This window comes from Piliocolobus tephrosceles, chromosome 10, assembly GCF_002776525.5.
Source record: "Piliocolobus tephrosceles isolate RC106 chromosome 10, ASM277652v3, whole genome shotgun sequence".
NCBI lineage: Eukaryota > Metazoa > Chordata > Mammalia > Primates > Cercopithecidae > Piliocolobus > Piliocolobus tephrosceles.
The window spans coordinates 118,224,504-118,241,483 of NC_045443.1; the positions used below are offsets into that span (position 1 = coordinate 118,224,504).

The 16,980-nt window shown below is 45.6% G+C and overlaps 1 protein-coding gene across 2 annotated transcripts in view; it reads right to left on the reverse strand.

Annotated features, from left to right (window-relative positions):
- Window positions 1–4,776: 4,776 nt before the first annotated feature.
- COQ5 (coenzyme Q5, methyltransferase) overlaps window positions 4,777–16,980 on the reverse strand; it is a 23,764-nt gene continuing 11,560 nt past the window's right edge. For both annotated transcript variants that reach the window (XM_023204737.1, XM_023204741.1), the window contains 4 exons: window positions 11,792–11,898; window positions 6,393–6,481; window positions 5,469–5,580; window positions 4,777–5,384 (listed from right to left, as the gene is read on the reverse strand). In XM_023204737.1, the coding sequence (XP_023060505.1) occupies window positions 5,283–5,384; window positions 5,469–5,580; window positions 6,393–6,481; window positions 11,792–11,898 (410 nt within the window). In that variant the 3' untranslated portion in view covers window positions 4,777–5,282. The remainder of the gene's footprint in view (window positions 5,385–5,468; window positions 5,581–6,392; window positions 6,482–11,791; window positions 11,899–16,980) is intronic.

Here is a 16,980-nt window from a genome sequence, read left to right on the forward strand (position 1 = left end):
TGTGTGTGAATTACAATTTGTTCAAATAACAGCATTGAAGATTGTCACTTGATCAGATGTCCAGGTTGGTGGGGATGAGTCCATCCTTACAGAAGTAAGTTCTGTGGGGCATTTCAGTACTCTTTAGTCACATTCTCACCCGTGCTGCAGCTGTTGTGCATCACAAAGAAACATTTAAATTAAATCTTAGTCCTAATTTGAAAATCAGTATTTAAGGATATTTGTTAAGACATTGCTATAGAATGTTCTGGGCCTTTGGCCTCAGGTTGTGGTGATGGATGTGTGGTAGTACTTGAAGCTTTCTATGGCTATAAAATGAAATAAGCTCAAAACAAAGTTGGGATAATGAAATGGATTCCCTTGTCTAGCCCCTTCCCCTGCCTAGAAAGAAGGTGGCCTTAGGGGAAAGTAAATGTTTCTGAGCAGCAGTCTTAATGCTCTTCTAATAAAGTCTTTGCAGGAATTTACATTATCAGCCTGCTGTGCTGTGCTTTGCTGTGGTCAGGAACAAGTGTGAATTGATGCCTTTTCCTGAAAAGACCCAATTAAAGCTGGGGACAAGTAGCATCAAAGGTTTCCTGCTATCAATTTTAAGAGGACTGCAGTCTTAGAAAAGCAAATATGGCAGACTTGTAGGTGGAAAGGAAATAAGACAGGCTGAAACAACCCACACCCGTCTTGGGAAACTGCAAGAAGGGTCCTGACTTCTAGTTTCCCTGTGTTTTCCCATGGATCTCTAAGATGCCATTGGGATTTCTAAGCAGCCAGGCGACTGCTACACAGAAGAGGGCGATAGATTGGAATTGATGGGTGAAAACTCCCATTTTAAGAGTAGAATTAGGTCAGTAACATATTTGGAAGTTTACTTTTCTTCAGAATGTGTGGTTTTAAGAATCCTAGCAAAGTTGTGCTACTTTGGGACTGGAAGGGTTTCAGGGTAGAGGTGCAAAATTTTGACTTTTTTTTTTTTTTTTTTTTTGGGGAGGGGGTTTTTCGCTCTTGTTGCCCAGGCTGGAGTGCAATGGCGTGATCTCGGCTCACTGCAACCTCTGCCTCCCAGGTTCAAGCGATTGTCCTGCCTCAGCCTCTGAAGTAGCTGGGATTACAGGCATGTGCCACCATGCCCAGCTAATTTTGTATTCTTAGTAGAGATGGGGTTTCACTGTATTAGTCAAGCTAGTCTCGAACTCCAGACCTCAGATAATCTGCCCACCTCCGCCTCACGAAGTGCTGTGATTACAGATAGGCATGAGCCACCAAGCCCAGCAATTTTGACTATTGTGCCAGTTTTTTCCCTGCTGTCTGCAAAAAAGGATGAGGTAGTGTGGAATAAACGAGACTGCAATTGGGGTAATTTTATGTTTGTATTTATACAAACAGACCGAAAATGTTCCCACAATTCCATCTTTTTTCTTTCATTTTTTTTTGAGACAAAGTCTCCTGCTGCCCAGGCTGCAGTGCAGTGGTGTGATCACAGCCCACTGCAGCTTCGACCTCCTGGGCTCAAGTGATCCTACCACCTCAGCCTCCAAAGTAACTGGGACCACAAATACATAGCACCACACCCAGCTAACTTTTGAATTTTTTGTAGAGCTGGAGTCTCCCTGTGTTGCCCAGGCTGGTCTTGAATCTTGGGCTCAAGCGATCCTCCCAAGGTGTTGGGATTACAGGTATGAGCCACCACACCCGGTTTAATTCATATTTTTTCTTTTTTTGAGACAGAGTCTCTCTGTCGCCCAGGTTGGAGTGCAGTGGCTTGATCTAGGCTCACTGCAAGCTCCACCTCCCGGGTTCACGCCATTCTCCTGCCTCAGCCTCCCAAGTAGCTGGGACTACAGGTGCCCACCACCACGCCCAGCTAATTTTTTGTATTTTTAGTAGAGACAGGGTTTCACCATGTTAGCCAGGATGGTCTTAATCTCTTGACCTCATGATCTGCCCACCTCGGCCTCCCAAAGTGCTGGGATTACAGGCATGAGCCACCTCACCTGGCCTAATTCATATTTCTTTTTCCCTTTTCCCTCTTTAGTGACCTGGCTATATTTCTTTTGAAGCCCACAAGGAATTTTGCCTCCAAAGCTTTACCTTGTCCAGTTAAGCCTACTCCAAACAAATGATCTGTCTCTAGCTACAGACCCAAAGCTGATTCAAGACTGATAGCTAGACATTGGGAGTTTTAGTTGAATTTGATCTGTCCCATATTTACTGTCAAGAAGTTGGCAGCTTTTTTATTTTTTTATTCAGATGTGAGAAAACCACGTTGCTATGGAGATAAGACTGGGTTGATGGTTTATAAAGCTCCTTCCAGTGCCTGTTCCTTCCTGTTAATTTCAAAAGCCAATAGGCTCCAGCTGGCTGAAAAGCAAATGTAAGCTAAGTTTTTCTAAGCATTTATCAAATGCTCCTAGCTGCTGTTCTTTGAGAGAGTTGTATATAGCTAGCTCTATCTGGAAGCTTTTCAGTGACAGGGCAAGATCTTGTAAGTGAAGGCACGTAAATGATCCTTACTGTGCTGGGCCAGGAAGCAGTATATCTGAAGCCCTTTCACATACCTTTGAACTACGCTATCCACAAACTGTTAGCCAAGTCACACATTGATTTCTGCAATTTATTTTTGAGACAGGTTCTCACTCTGTCACCAAAGCTAGAGTGCAGTGGCATGACCTCAACTCACTGCAACCTCCACCTCCCAGGCTCAGATGATCCTCCCACCTCAGCCTTCCAAATAGCTGGGAACACAGGTGTGTACCATACACCTGGCTATTTTTTAAAATATTTTGTAGAGATGGGGTTTTGCCATGTTGCTCAGGCTGGTCTCGAACTCCTGGATTCAAGCAATCTGCCCTCCTTGGCCTCCCAAAGTGCTGGGATTACAGGCATAGGCCACTGTGCTGGACTGATTTCTGCAATTTCTAAGCAAAGCCTCTTTAAAACCTTAAGATTCATCCACACTCAAAATACTTATGGCTGGGTGCAGTGCCTCATGTCTGTAGTCCCAGCACTTTGGGAGGCCAAAGTGGGAGCCCAGGAGTATGAGAGCAGCCTGGGCAACACAGGGAGACCCTGTCTCTATAGAAAAAACAGGCCGGGCGCGGTGGCTCAAGCCTGTAATCCCAGCACTTTGGGAGGCCGAGATGGGTGGATCACGAGGTCAGGAGATCGAGACCATCCTGGCTAACATGGTGAAACCCCCGTCTCTACTAAAAAATACAAAAAACTAGCCGGGCGACGAGGCGGGCGCCTGTAGTCTCAGCTACTCGGGAGGCTGAGGCAGGAGAATGGCGTGAACCCGGGAGGTGGAGCTTGCAGTGAGCTGAGATCCAGCCACTGCACTCCAGCCTGGGCGGCAGAGCAAGACTCCGTCTCAAAAAAAAAAAGAAAAAACAAAAATTATGGCAGCCAGGTATGGTGGCTCACACCTGTAATCCCAACACTTTCGGAGGTTGAGGTGGGCGGATCACCTGATGTCAGGACATCGACACCAGCCTGGCCAACATGGTGAAACCTCGTTTCTACTAAAAATACAAAAATTAGCTGGGCATGGTGGCAGGTACCTGTAATCCCAGCTACTTGGAAGGCTGATGCAGGAGAATCGCTTGAACATGGGAGGTGGAGCTTGCAGTGAGCCGAGATCACACCACTGCACTCCAGCCTAGGTGACTGAGGGAGACTCGGTCTCAAAAAAAAAAAAAAAAATTAAAAATTAAAAATTAACCAGGCACTATGGTGTATGCCTGTAGACCCAGCTATTTAAGGGGCTGAGGTCGGAGGACTGCTTGAGCCCAGGAGTTTAGGCTGCAGTGGGCTATGATCAGGTCACTGCACTCCAGCTTGAGTGAGAGAGCGAGACCCTGTCTCTTAAAATAATTTATGGCCTCACTTTAACATCAAACAGTGGACTGTATTCAGGGAAATGTTTAGAAAATGACGAAAAATGAAAAAGAAAGACAACAGTAGACTATAACAAGGAGACAAGAAGTCTGCCCGGCTCCATCTCTGAGTACTGAAGGTTAGCTTACATCGTTTCCAAACTTTTTTTTTCTACTATAAAACAAGTGTACTCTTACAAAAAAGCTCCCTATATAAGACATGAAAGCAGGATTTTGCTGGTACATTTATTTTCCAACAAGGACTTAGTGAAAAGTTTTCTTTTTTTTTTGTTTTTGAGACAGTCTCCTTCTACCACCCAGGATGGAGTGCAGTGGCACGATCTCGGCTCACTGCAATCTCCGCCTCCTGGGTTCAAGTGATTTGCCTGCCTCAGCCTCCCGAGTAGCTGGGATTACAGGCGTGCACCATCATGCCCAGCTAATTTTTTGTATTTTTAGTAGAGACAGGATGTCACTATACAGGCCAGGCTGGTTTCAAACTCCTGACCTTGTGATCCACCCACCTCAGCCTATGAAAGTGCTGGGATTACAGGCGTGAGCCACTGCACCCAACCCACACAGTAGCTTTTTATGGAAGAAGACTGAAAGAATGATGAAAAATATATTTTCTGGCCGGGCACGGCCAACATGGTGAAACCCCATCTCTACTAAAAATACAAAAAAATGTAGTTGGGTGTGGTGGCACGCACCTGTAATCCCAGCTACTTGGTAGGCTGAGGCAGGAGAATTGCTTGAACCCGCAAGGCGGAGGTTGCAGTGAGCAGAGACTGCGCCACTGCACTCCAGCCTGGGTGACAGAGGAAGGCTCCGTCTCGGGGAAAAAAAAAAAAAAGAAAAAGAAAAATATATTTTCCTTATCCCCTTCAAGAAAAAATGACAAGTGCCATCAAAAGGTAAACTCGTTTACTGGTTCAGCACACAATTCTCATGATCATTAGTACTCTTGACTTGGGCCTAGACTTAGTCCTAGGCTGAAAGATTGATTCAGGTACAATTAAGTTTTCTGGTGAAAAATCGTCATTGGGTTCAAATGATCTATTATCCCTCTGGAAGGCAGCACCAGCAGGGAAGCTATGAATACACTCACTTCAAAACTGAGCTTTAGTGCTGGTTGTACCTTAACCACACACCCTACAGCCAAGAGAAATTAGCAGTCGAGCAAAAATACAGACCAAATGCCTCTGGGAGACGGACTGAAGCAGCTCCAAAGAAAGCTGTAAAAAAGTGACAAGAATTTGTTCTTCCACTTTAAGACTGTTCGATTCAAACATGAGTCCAAGGCACGTATCCTTAAGAGGAGATGCTCTCCTGCTGTCTCATTTGCCAGATTATCCTTCAGTTCCAGGCTTTCAACAGGATGTGACTGGTTCATGCTCCATGATAGGAAAGGAATTAAAGTTTGAAGCCAGAATGAATGGCCACAATGCCTGATGTTAGACTTTCATAGGTCACCTTGTGAAAGCCTGCATCTTCTATCATCTCTTTGAACTCTTCCTAAAACACAAGGAAAGATGATACAGCCAGGGTAGCCTGGATTTCACTGTGGGGCCTTTGTTTAAAGCTATAGAAGTTTCATACCTGAGACGGAAACCTTCGGATACTCTCTACAAGGTACTGATAGGACTTCCAGTCTCCAGCGATGACCTCTCCCAGGACAGGGATGACCTGGAAGCTATATAGATCATAAAGCCTAAGCAAACAAAAAGGTAAAAGATGAAGATTAGAACATGCCCCTCACTTCTTCCCTAGATAAGAAGAAAGAAGGACAAAACCTGGGGTCACAAACTCAAATGCCTACATGGATCAAGCAAAAACCTGAATTAAGTGGGTCAGGTACAAGACCACTAGAAGTGCTGACAGGTACAGTTAGGAAGTATGATAAAGTGGAGAAGGGACAGTTACTACTCAGCCCTCCCTGTGGCATGTGGGGATATGGCCTACCCAGGGCTGCCATGTATCTGATTTCTCAAGCGAAGCTGGAAATTCAGATTTTTATGTAAAATTTCCTGATTTAAATTTTTTTTTTTTTTTTTTTTTTTTTTAGAGATAGGGTCTCACTGTGTTGCCCAGGCTGGTCTTGAAATCCTGGCCTCAAGTGATCCTTCCGCCTCAGCCTCCCAGAGTGCTGGGATTACAAGCATGAGCCACTGCACTTGGCCCAAATTTCCTGATTTTTTTTTAAGTCAGTCAAATTTAGCAGCAGGGCGTTGAACAGCAACATTAGTGCCACTAATAAGTTCTGATAACCCACTACCATTGGACCAGCCATTTCCTGATTTTTAAATAGGGGCTTCTAAGTCAATTTCTTAATACACATATGTAAGCCAACTTGGATCTGGTTTGAGACTCTTGTGGCCAAGGTACTATAATTCAGAACTGGCTGACCTCTGGTACTCTGAACTACAAAGTTCATGCTTATAGCTTACTGGCTATTCTCAGTCCATTTCAGGGTAGGAAACCTTGGCTATACAATGAAGATAAAGCCCTATTAACAATGCCAACCTGGATATGAGGGGATTGTTCACTTGGCTAAATTCCAGACAGAGAAACCGTCCTCCTGGTTTCAGCACCCGATGGGCTTCCTGGAGTGCCTGAGCAAGACAAGGAACAACAGGACACACTCCTCAGTAGACCTCACTCAATTCTATGAGGCTCAGATAGCTTTAGCTTCTGTAGGCATTACAAAAGTTATCATGGCCCATAAACCTCTTGTTCATTTTCACTTGGGAAGCTGTAGCAGCAACAATAATCCTACGTATCCCAAATGCTATAGGCATTCTGCTGTCAGTGACTAGACAAAGTTAGTTGGGGTAATCTAAACTGACTACAGATTGGTACAACTGCATGAAGGGTAAGTTTAGAGTTACCTATCAAAATCACAATGGATATCCTCTCTGATAAAGCAATTTTACTTCAAGGAATCTATCTTACAGAAATGCTTCTACTATGGAAATAACATGTATGTGGGTTATTCACTTTTATGTATTTTATTTTTTTGTGATGGAGTCTTGTTCTGTTGCCCAGACTGGAGTGCAGGGCCATGATCTCAGCTCACTGCAACCTCTGCCTCCCAGGTTCAAGTGATTCTCCAGCCTCAGCTTCCCAAGTAGCTGAACTAGAGGTGCCTGCCACCACGCCCCACTAATTTTTTGTTTGTTTGTTTTTGAGATGGAGTTTTGCTCTTGTTGCCCAGGCTGGAGGGCAATGGCACAATCTCGGCTCACCACAACCTCCACCTCCTGGGTTGAAGTGATTTTCCTGCCTCAGCCTCCCAAGTAGCTAGGATTACAGGTGTGTGCCACCACGCCTGGCTAATTTTGTATTTTTAGTAGCGATAGGGTTTCTCCATGTTGGTCAGGTTGGTCTCGAACTCCCGACCTCAGGTGGCCCTCCCGCCTCAGCCTCCCAAAGTGCTGGGATTACAGGCGTGAGCCACCGCGCCCAGCCTATTTGTTTTTTTTTTTTTTTGAGATGGAGTTTTGCTCTTGTTGCCCAGGCTGCAGTGCAACGGCACAATCTCAGCTCACTGCAACCTCCACCTCCCAGGTTCAAGCGATTCTCTTGCCTCAGACTCTCAAGTAGCTGGGATTACAGGCATGCACCACCATGCCCAACTAATTTTGAATTTTTAGTAGAGACAGGGTTTCACCATGTTGGCCAGGCCAGTCTCAAACTCCTGGCTGAAGTGATCCACCCACCTCATCCTCACAAGGTGCTAAGATTACAGGTGTGCGCCACTGTGCCTGACCGGTTATTCACTTTTAAATAAAAAGTATAGGAAGCCATTGTTTTGGACTGCTTCTGCACTAGGTTCCAACAGACCAGACTAAGCATCAAGAAGGAGTCACCCAACTTGTGACTCCATAGTTCCACGTCACCAAACCCAAACTAAGTTGTCAGCTGACCTAAGAGATCAGGAAAAAGAGATAGTCAATTTCTCTAACACTCCTGTTAAAATTTTTTTTTTTTTTTGAGATGGAGTCTTGCTCTGTTGCCCAGGCTGGAGTGCAGTGGCACGATCTTGGGTCATTGCAACCTCCACCTCCTTTGTTCAAGCGATTCTCCTGCCTCAGCCTCCCAGATAGCTGGGACTACAGGCGCGTGCCACCACGCCTGGCAAATTTTTTTGTATTTTTAGTAGAAACGGGGTTTCACCATGTTAGCCAGGATGGTCTCGATCTCCTGACCTCGTGATCTGCCCACCTCGGCCTCCCAAAGTGCTGGGATTGCAGATGTGAGCCACCGTGCCAGGGCTCCTGTTTAAATTTATAAATCACATGATAATGAAGCTCCTTCTGCTTTAATCCTTACACAAAAAAGGTAGCCTGAAGTAGCCTGATATAAACTAATTTGTTTTTTATTTTTATTTTTTAGAGACAGGGTCTCACTGTTATGTTGCCCAGCTTGGAGTGCAGTGGCTATTCTCAGGTGTGATCATAGTATACTACGGCCTTGAACTCCTGGGCTCAAGCAGTCCTCCTGCATCAGCCTCCCATGTAGCTGGGACTACAGGCATGTGCCACTGAACCTGGTCAATCAGTTATTGACTGACTGATTAATTGAGATGGGGGTCTCACTATGAAGCCCAGGCTGGTCTCTGACTCCTGGGCTCAGGTAATCCTCTTACCTCAGCCTCCCAAAGTGCTGGGATTATAGGCAAGAGCCACCACAAGCGGCCCTATCAGTTATTTATTTATTTATTTATTTTGAGACAGTCTCACTCTGCCATCCAGGCTGGAGTGCAGTGGCGTGATCTCAGCTCACTGCAACCTGCACTCTTTGTTCTTTGCTTTTCAGCTTTCTTCAGTCTTTCTGTTTCTATAAAGCCAATGTTTTCTGCTCAATTCATTGGGATGCATTCTATTTTTTTTTTTTTTTTTTTTGAGACTGAGTCTTGCTCTGTCGCCCAGGCTGGAGTGCAGTGGCACAATCTCGGATCACTGCAACCTCTGCCTCCCAGGTTCAAGTGATTCTCCTCCCTCAGCCTCCCAAGTATCTGGGACTATAGACACGCACCACCACACCTGGCTAATTTTTGTATTTTTAGTAGAGATGGGGTTTCACCATGTTGGTCAGGCTGGTCTCGAACCCCTGACCTCATGATCTGCCCGCCTTGGCCTCCCAAAGTGCTGGGATTACAGGTGAGCCACCACGCCTGGCCTCTATTCAACTATTTTTAAAACAGCCAGTGCTCTTTATGTACTTACAAGCAAAAATCTCCAAGAAATACTTTTTTACTTTTATTCTTTCTATCTATCTATCTATCTATCTATCTATCTATCTATCTATCTATTTTTGAGATGGAGTCTCACTCTGTCACCCAGGCTGGAGTGCAGTGGTGTGATCTCAGCTCACTGCAGCCTTCGCCTCCTGGGTTCAAGGGATTTTCCTGCCTCAGCCTCCCAAGTAGCTGGGACTACAGGTTCATGCCACTACACCCAGCTAATTTTTGTATTTTTAGTAGACACGGGGTTCACCATGTTGGCCAGGATGGTCTTGATCTCCTGACCTCGTGATCCGCCCACCTCAGCCTCACAAAGAGTTGGGAGGCCAGCCTGGAGGCCTCCAAAGAATTCGAGACCAAGGCCGGGCATGGTGGTGGCTCAAGCCTGTAATCCCAGCACTTTGGGAGGCCGAGGCGGGCGGATCACGAGGTCAGGATATCGAGACCATCCTGGCGAACAAGGTGAAACCCCGTCTCTACTAAAAATACAAAAAATCAGCTGGGCGTGGTGGCGGGAAACTGTAGTCCCAGCTACTCGGGAGGCTGAGGCAGGAGAATAGCGTGAACCCGGGAGGTGGAGCTTGCAGTGAGCTGAGATCCGGCCACTGCACTACAGCCTGGGGGACAGAGCGAGACTACGTCTCAAAAAAAAAAAAAAAGAATTCAAGACCAGTTGAGGTTAAACTCAACTGGCTGCAGTGAGCTGAGATCGCACTATTGCACTCCAGCCTGGGTGACAGAGTAAGAGTCCGTTTCAAAAAAAAAGAAAAAAGAAAGAAAATAGTACACCTTAGCACAAAACATCACAAACACTTGTCTAAGGTTACTCAGTAAACAAATCAACAAATCCATGCAAAAAATTACAAATAAGGATGTCACAAAGTTGTGCTATATGAAAAACATAGGAAAAAAAGAAGTATCAATTAGTTATTGGTCATGTGAATCATAACCAATTCACAAAACATCTTGGCAAAGATACACAAGAAGCTGGTGACTGTCTAAAGGGAGAAGCACTGAATGCGAGAGGAGGCAAGGATGGGAGGGAGATTGTCACATATACCCTTTTGTACCTTTTGAACTTTAAACCTATTAAAAAAATTTATTTCCCCAGGCGCAGTGGCTTATGCCTGTAATCCCAGCACTTTGGGAGGCTGAGGCGGGAGGATCACGAGGTCAAGAGATGGAGACCATCCTGGCCAACAGAGTGAAACCCCCTCTCTACTGAAAAATACAAAAATCAGCTGGGCGTGGTGGCACACGCCTGTAGTCCTAGCTACTCGGGAGGCTGAGGCAGGAGAATCGCTTGAACCCGGGAGACAGAGGTTGCAGTGAGCCAAGATCACGTCACTGCACTCCAGCCTGGCAACAGAGCAAGACTCTGTCTCAAAAAAAAAAAAAAAAAAGTTTTAATTCAACGAAATAATAAACTGGCTACTGACATAGGAAAACTGATGCAAACCAAGCTGATAACACTCCATAAAGAACTTACCACTTAACCAGAGGACCCACGCAACCAGAGACTATGTTATCAAAATGAAACTCTTTGCCTTGCACATGGTCTTCAAGTGTTTTGAACACAATGTTAAAGTAGGAATAAAGGCCAGGCATGGCGGCTCAAGCCTGTAATCCCAGCATTTTGGAAGGCTGAGATGAGAGGATCACTTGAGCTCAGGAGTTCGAGATCAACCTGGGCAACATGGTGAAACCCCATCTCTACAAAAACTAAAAATAAAAAATAAAGTAGGAATAAAGAGGAGCTCCATCAGAGTAAGAGCTGAATGTTCCCCTCTTCCTGCAGAAAAGCCATGAATCCAGCTATCTTTTGTCAAAACAGTGTTTGAGGGTCTTTATCTTTGTCAGCCTCTGACATGTCTCTGATCTTCTGCAAATTCACAGGGTCAGGCAGCTTCACAAATATGAGGAAACACACAAAAGGACAGAGCAAGACTAAATCCCAAAGATGTGAATACCAATCCAAGTAAGACAGACTTCTACGGAGATCAGTTCTGTGGTTTCAGTCTTTTTCAATTTTGTGACTAGAAAATTTGTCAACTTAAAGGATTGAGGACCCTAAACTTCAAACAGGCATTCCACTCAAGCGCCGAGCCCTTAAACATTATTTTCTTTAAGATAAAAAAAAAAAAAAAATCTCTCGCTGGGTGTGGTGGTGGGTGCCTATAATCCCAGCTACTTGGGAGGCAGATGTGGAAGGACTACTTGAGCCCAGGAGTTTGAGACCAGCCTGGGCAAAACAGCAAGACCCCATCTCAAGAAATAAAACTCGGCTGGGCGCGGTGGCTCAAGCCTGTAATCCCAGCACTTTGGGAGGCCGAGACGGGCGGATCACGAGGTCAGGAGATCGAGACCATCCTGGCTAACCCAGTGAAACCCCGTCTCTACTAAAAAATACAAAAAACTAGCCAGGCGAGGTGGCGGGTGCCTGTAGTCCCAGCTACTCGGGAGGCTGAGGCAGGAGAATGGCATAAACCCGGGAGGCAGAGCTTGCAGTGAGCTGAGATCTGGCCACTGCACTCCAGCCTGGGCGACAGAGTGAGACTCCGTCTCAAAAAAAAACCAAAAAAACAAAAAATAAAACTCTTCTTTCCTCACTCACTGTAGCTCTACAACTGAGGTAATTTCCTAGAGTCACACAAGTTGAGGATGCAGCCATTCATACCTGATCAATGTGTGTGACATTCCGGATCCCAAAGGCAATGGTGTAAATATCAAACTTGTCATCATCAAAGGGCAGCTCTTCAGCATCTCCTAATACCCATGCAAGTCCTGAAAGAGAAAATGAGTTCCAGGTCTCAGGCTGGGTAGCTGTTTTTCCCGCACCCAGTGAATTCATTTCATGTAGAGCCTGTGCTTGAAAGCCCAGGTCCTGGGGGTTAGGCTGCCTGGATTCTAATACCAGCTTCACCATATTCCTTATATATTCATATTTTTCCTTTTGTATTTTTAATCAGTTACTATTTTTTTTTTAGACATGGGAGGTCTTGCTTTCTCACCCAGGTTGGAGCAGCTCACTGCATCCTCAAACTCCTGGGCTCAAGCAATCCTCCCGCCTCGGCCTCCCAAAGTGCTGGAATAACAGATGTGAGCCACTGTGCCTGGCCTGTGTATTCTTGAATAAACTACTTTGTCTCAGTTTCCTCATCTGTAAAATGGAGTAAAAAACTAGTGCCTACTTTATAGGGTTACTAAAAGTATTAACTGAGTTACTCTAATTACAGAATTTAGCATAGTTTTACTGGTTTTATTGGAATCACAGAGCATCAGCATGTCCAGGTCTGAGGCCAGGTCATGAATTCAGAGATCACCAGAGGCCCCTATTAGGGTGGCTGTGTCCTCCAAGAATCTTGATTACACTTTAACATTATACAACCTACAGCAAATTAGATGTAAAATACAAAAAGAAGACTCTATAGAGGAAGGCAAATGAAAATAACCTTTCTGGAAAGCAAATTAGCAGCATCTAACAAGGGCCTTAAAGATAAGTAAGGGCTGGCCATGGTGGCTCACGCCTGTAATTCCAGCACTTTGGGAGGCTGAGGCGGGTGGACTGCAAGGTCAGGAGTTCGAGACCAACCTGGCCAATATGGTGAAACCCCCGTGTCTACTAAAAATACAAAAAAATTATCTGGGCTTGGTGGCGCATGCCTATAATCCCAGCTAATCGGGAGGCTGAGGCAGGAGAATTGCTTGAACCCAGGAGGTGGAGGATGCAGTAAGCTGAGAGTATGCCACTACACTCCAACCTAGGTGACACAGTGAGACTCCATCTCAAAAAAAGAAAAAATAAATAAATAAATAAGTGTCTCTGGCCAGGTGTGGTGGCTCATGCCTGTAATCCCAGCACTTCGGGAAGCCGAGGTGGCCGGATCACGAGGTCAGGAGATCAAAACGGTGAATAGGGTTACTAAACGGGGGGCGGGGGGTGAAACCCCATCTCTACTAAAAATACAAAAAATTAGCCGGACGTGGTGGCACACACCTATAGTCCCAGCTACTGGGGAGGCTGAGGCAGGAGAATTGCTTGAATCTCAGAGGTGGAGGTTGCAGTGAGCTGAGATCGCGCCACTGTACTCCAGCCTGGGTGACAGAGTGAGACTCCATCTCAAAAAAAAAAAAAAAAAAGTATACAACTACTGCTTAGAGGGCCCTTATCAAGTGGCAGGGTCTGTGTTATTTTACATACATCTTTAGATAGATTATCTTAGTACATCCTCATACCAACTCTGTGAGAGAGTTACTACCATTATCCTCATGTTTCAGGTCAGCAAAGTGAACATCAGAAAGGTTAAAGTCTGAGCTGAGCATGGTGGCATGCACCTGTAATCCCAGACTCAGGAGGCTGAGGCAGGAGGAGAGCTTGAGCTCAGGAGTTCAATACCAGCCTGGGTAACACAGCAAGACCATATCTCGAAAAAATAAAAAGCAAAAAGAGGAAGGTTGCTTGCCCAAGGTCAAACAGATGGACTGGAATCCAGAGCCTATGTTTTCAACAGCTACGGTATATCACCTCATAGTATGAAGTAGTTATTAGAGTTTAAACACTTGACTGAGTTTATATAGTCAGTAAACGAATAAATCCATGCAAAAATTGCAAATAAGAACATCACAAAGTTGTGATACATGCAAAACACTGGGGAAAAAAAGAATTACCAATTGGTTATTGGTTATGTGAATTGGTTATGTGAATCATGAAACATCCATATGGAAGAATAGCATAAAAAATAATGATTTCAAGGAATTTCTAATGACATGGAAAAATCTTTCGATATAATAGTAAATTAAAGCAGGATTACTAATTTGTAGGCCAGGTGCGGTGGCTCATGCCTGTAATCCCAGCACTTTGGGAGGTCGAGGCAGCTGGATCACAAGGTCAGGAGTTCAAAACCAGCCTTGCCAAGATGGTGAAACCCCTCTCCACTGAAAATACAAAAATTAGCTGGGTATGGTGGAGGGTGCCTGTAATCCCAGCTACTTGGGAGGCTGAGGCGGGGAATCGCTTGAACCGGGAGGCAGAGGTTGCAGTGAGCCAAGATCGCACCACTGCCCTCTAGCCTGGGCGACATAGCAGGACTCTGTCTCAAAATAAATAAATAAATAAAATAAAATAAATAAATGTTATATACAGGATGTTTTCAACTTTATAAAAAGGGAATGATTACGAAAGAGGACGGAAACATTACCATATTGAGGGGCATCTCTGAATGTTTGAATTACAGTTAATATTTGCTTTCTTCTTAACACTTTTTCAAGCCAGGCGTGATAACCCACGCCTGTAATTCCAGCACTTTGGGAGGCCAAGGAGGGCAGACCACTTGAGGCCAAGAGTTTGAGAGTAGCCTGGCCAACATGGCTAAACCCTATCTCTACTAAAAATACAAAAATTAGCCAGGTGTGGTGGCATACATCTATAATCCTAGCTACTCACCTGCCTAATTTTTTTTTTTTTTTTTTGAGGCGGAGTCTCGCTCTGTCGCCCGGGCTGGAGTGCAGTGGCCGGATCTCAGCTCACTGCAAGCTCCGCCTCCCGGGTTTACGCCATTCTCCTGCCTCAGCCTCCGGAGTAGCTGGGATTACAGGCGCCCGCCACCTCGCCCGGCTAGTTTTTTGTATTTTTTTTTAGTAGAGACGGGGTTTCACCACTTTGGCCAGGCTGGTCTCGAACTTTTGACCTCAGGTGATCTCCCCGCCTCCGCCTCCCAAAGTGTTGGGATTACAGGCGTAAGCCACCGCGCCCGACCACACATTAACTTTCACATTTATTAAATAATTTCTAGGGTCCTCCTACTTAGTTTATACTTTTCATGATGTTTTTGCAAAGGTATGATTATTGGAGATTGATAAAACAAGGAGGAAAGATAAAACTGTACTATGGGGCACTTAATAATTCCTACACAGACGCATTTGTCTTGGGCTTAGGAGAGCTCGAAGGGCAGGCTATGCAATGGAAGAGATGATTCCAGAAATGGAACACTGCCTATCATTTCAATATCTTTGTTTTCCATTCTTTATGGCTGAGTACCAGAGAGCGGGGAAACATGTTTGTCAGTAGGAGTAAGGAAACATAGTGCCTTTGTCTAAAAACACTAGTGACTGTCTGCCTTCTGACCAGTACTGATGGTTAACAAAGGAGCCCTTCAGCTTGGGGGCCAAGTGGGCTGCAGTTCGTCTAGGCAGCTCCTTCTCGGGGTGGGAGGAGGAAGAGGAGGAAGATTTGAGCTAAAATAACCATAGACACTCGTGGTGGGGGAGGAGAAGGAGAGAAATGCTGATGCTGACCTGAGGGACGTTCTTTGTTGTATACCACTGCCCCTCACAGTGGCCATCTGTGGTCCCTGGCCAGCATGGAAGAGGGCAGAGCAGCGGCTCTGAAAAGCTGGGCCGGGTGTGGTGGCTCATGCCTGCAATCCCAACACTTTGGGAGGCAGGGGTGGGTGGATCACATGAAGCCAAGAGTTCGAGACCAGCCTGGCCAACATAGTGAAACCCCGTCTCTACTTAAAATACAAAAAAATTGCTGGCTGTGGTGATGTGCAGCTGTAATCTCAGCTACTCGGGAGGCTGAGGCACAAGAATTGCTTGAACCCAGGAGGCAGAGGTTATAGTGACCCGAGATCATGCCACTATACGCCATCCTGGGCAGCAGGGCGAGACTCTTGTCTCACCAAAAAAAAAAAACTGGGCCAACAGGGTGCAGTTGCCAGGATGGACTTTCTCTCCTGTTGCCCAGGCTGGAGTACAATGGCACAATCTCGCTCACCACAACCTCTGCCTTCCAGGTTCAAGCGATTCTCCTGCCTCAGCTTCCCAAATAGCTGGAATTACAGGCAAGCGCCACCACACCCAGCTAATTACGTATTTTTAGTAGAGACAGGGTTTCTCCATATTGGTCAGGCTGGTCTCGAACTCTGGATCTCAGGTGATCCGACCCCCTCAGCCTCCCAAAGTGCTGGGATTATAGGCGTGAGCCACCACGCCTGGCCAAATTTGCTTTCTTTGAGACAGGGTCTTACTCTGTTGCCCAGGCTGGAGTACAGTGGCATGATCATGGCTCACTGCCGTGTCAACCTCCTGGGCTCAAGTGATCCTCCTGCTTCAGCCTCTTAAGTAGCTGCTACTACAGGTGTGTACCACCACACTTGGCTAACTTAAATTTTTTGTAGAGACAGAGTCTCACTATGTCGCCTAGGCTGGTCTTGAACTCCTGGCTTCAAGCGATCCTTCAGCCTCAGCCTTCCAAAGCGCTGGGATTACAGGCATGAGCCACCTTGCTGCCAAAATTTACATTTTTAAGCTAGTACACAAATCATCCATTTTGAGCTTGCAGTAGTCTCGCAGAGATATGCACGCAGTCATTTTCCTATCTGCTATTCGTATTTACCATGGTAGGGAAGTTTGAGGAGCACTGTTCACAAGTGTTTCTTTGAGCGTATCATTTGGGTCCTCTGAGAAACAGATGCTGAGATGGACCAACGAGTGTAAAAGTTTTTTTGTGTGTGTGGCAGGGGAAACACAGGGAAGACAAAAGAAAGACTGAGCAAGAAAAGCCTTTAGACCTTAATGCAGATCTGACAAAGCCTCAGCCTACCCAATAGGGACCTCTGGAACAAAGGCTGGCTGTTAAAGAGTCCTGCCTGGAAAATATCCAGGCCTTACTAGTCCCACAGTGTTCAGTCATTGGCTGGGGGCTGCCACAAAAGAGCCTGGCCTCCCTTGGAAGCTGAAGCAGAGGCTGATGGTGCTAACAGGTGGAGGCTGCTAGCTAACTGCACTCCTTGTGGCTGAAGGGCAAGTTACTTCTTTATTTATTTATTTATTTATTTATTTATTTATTTATTTATTTATTTATTT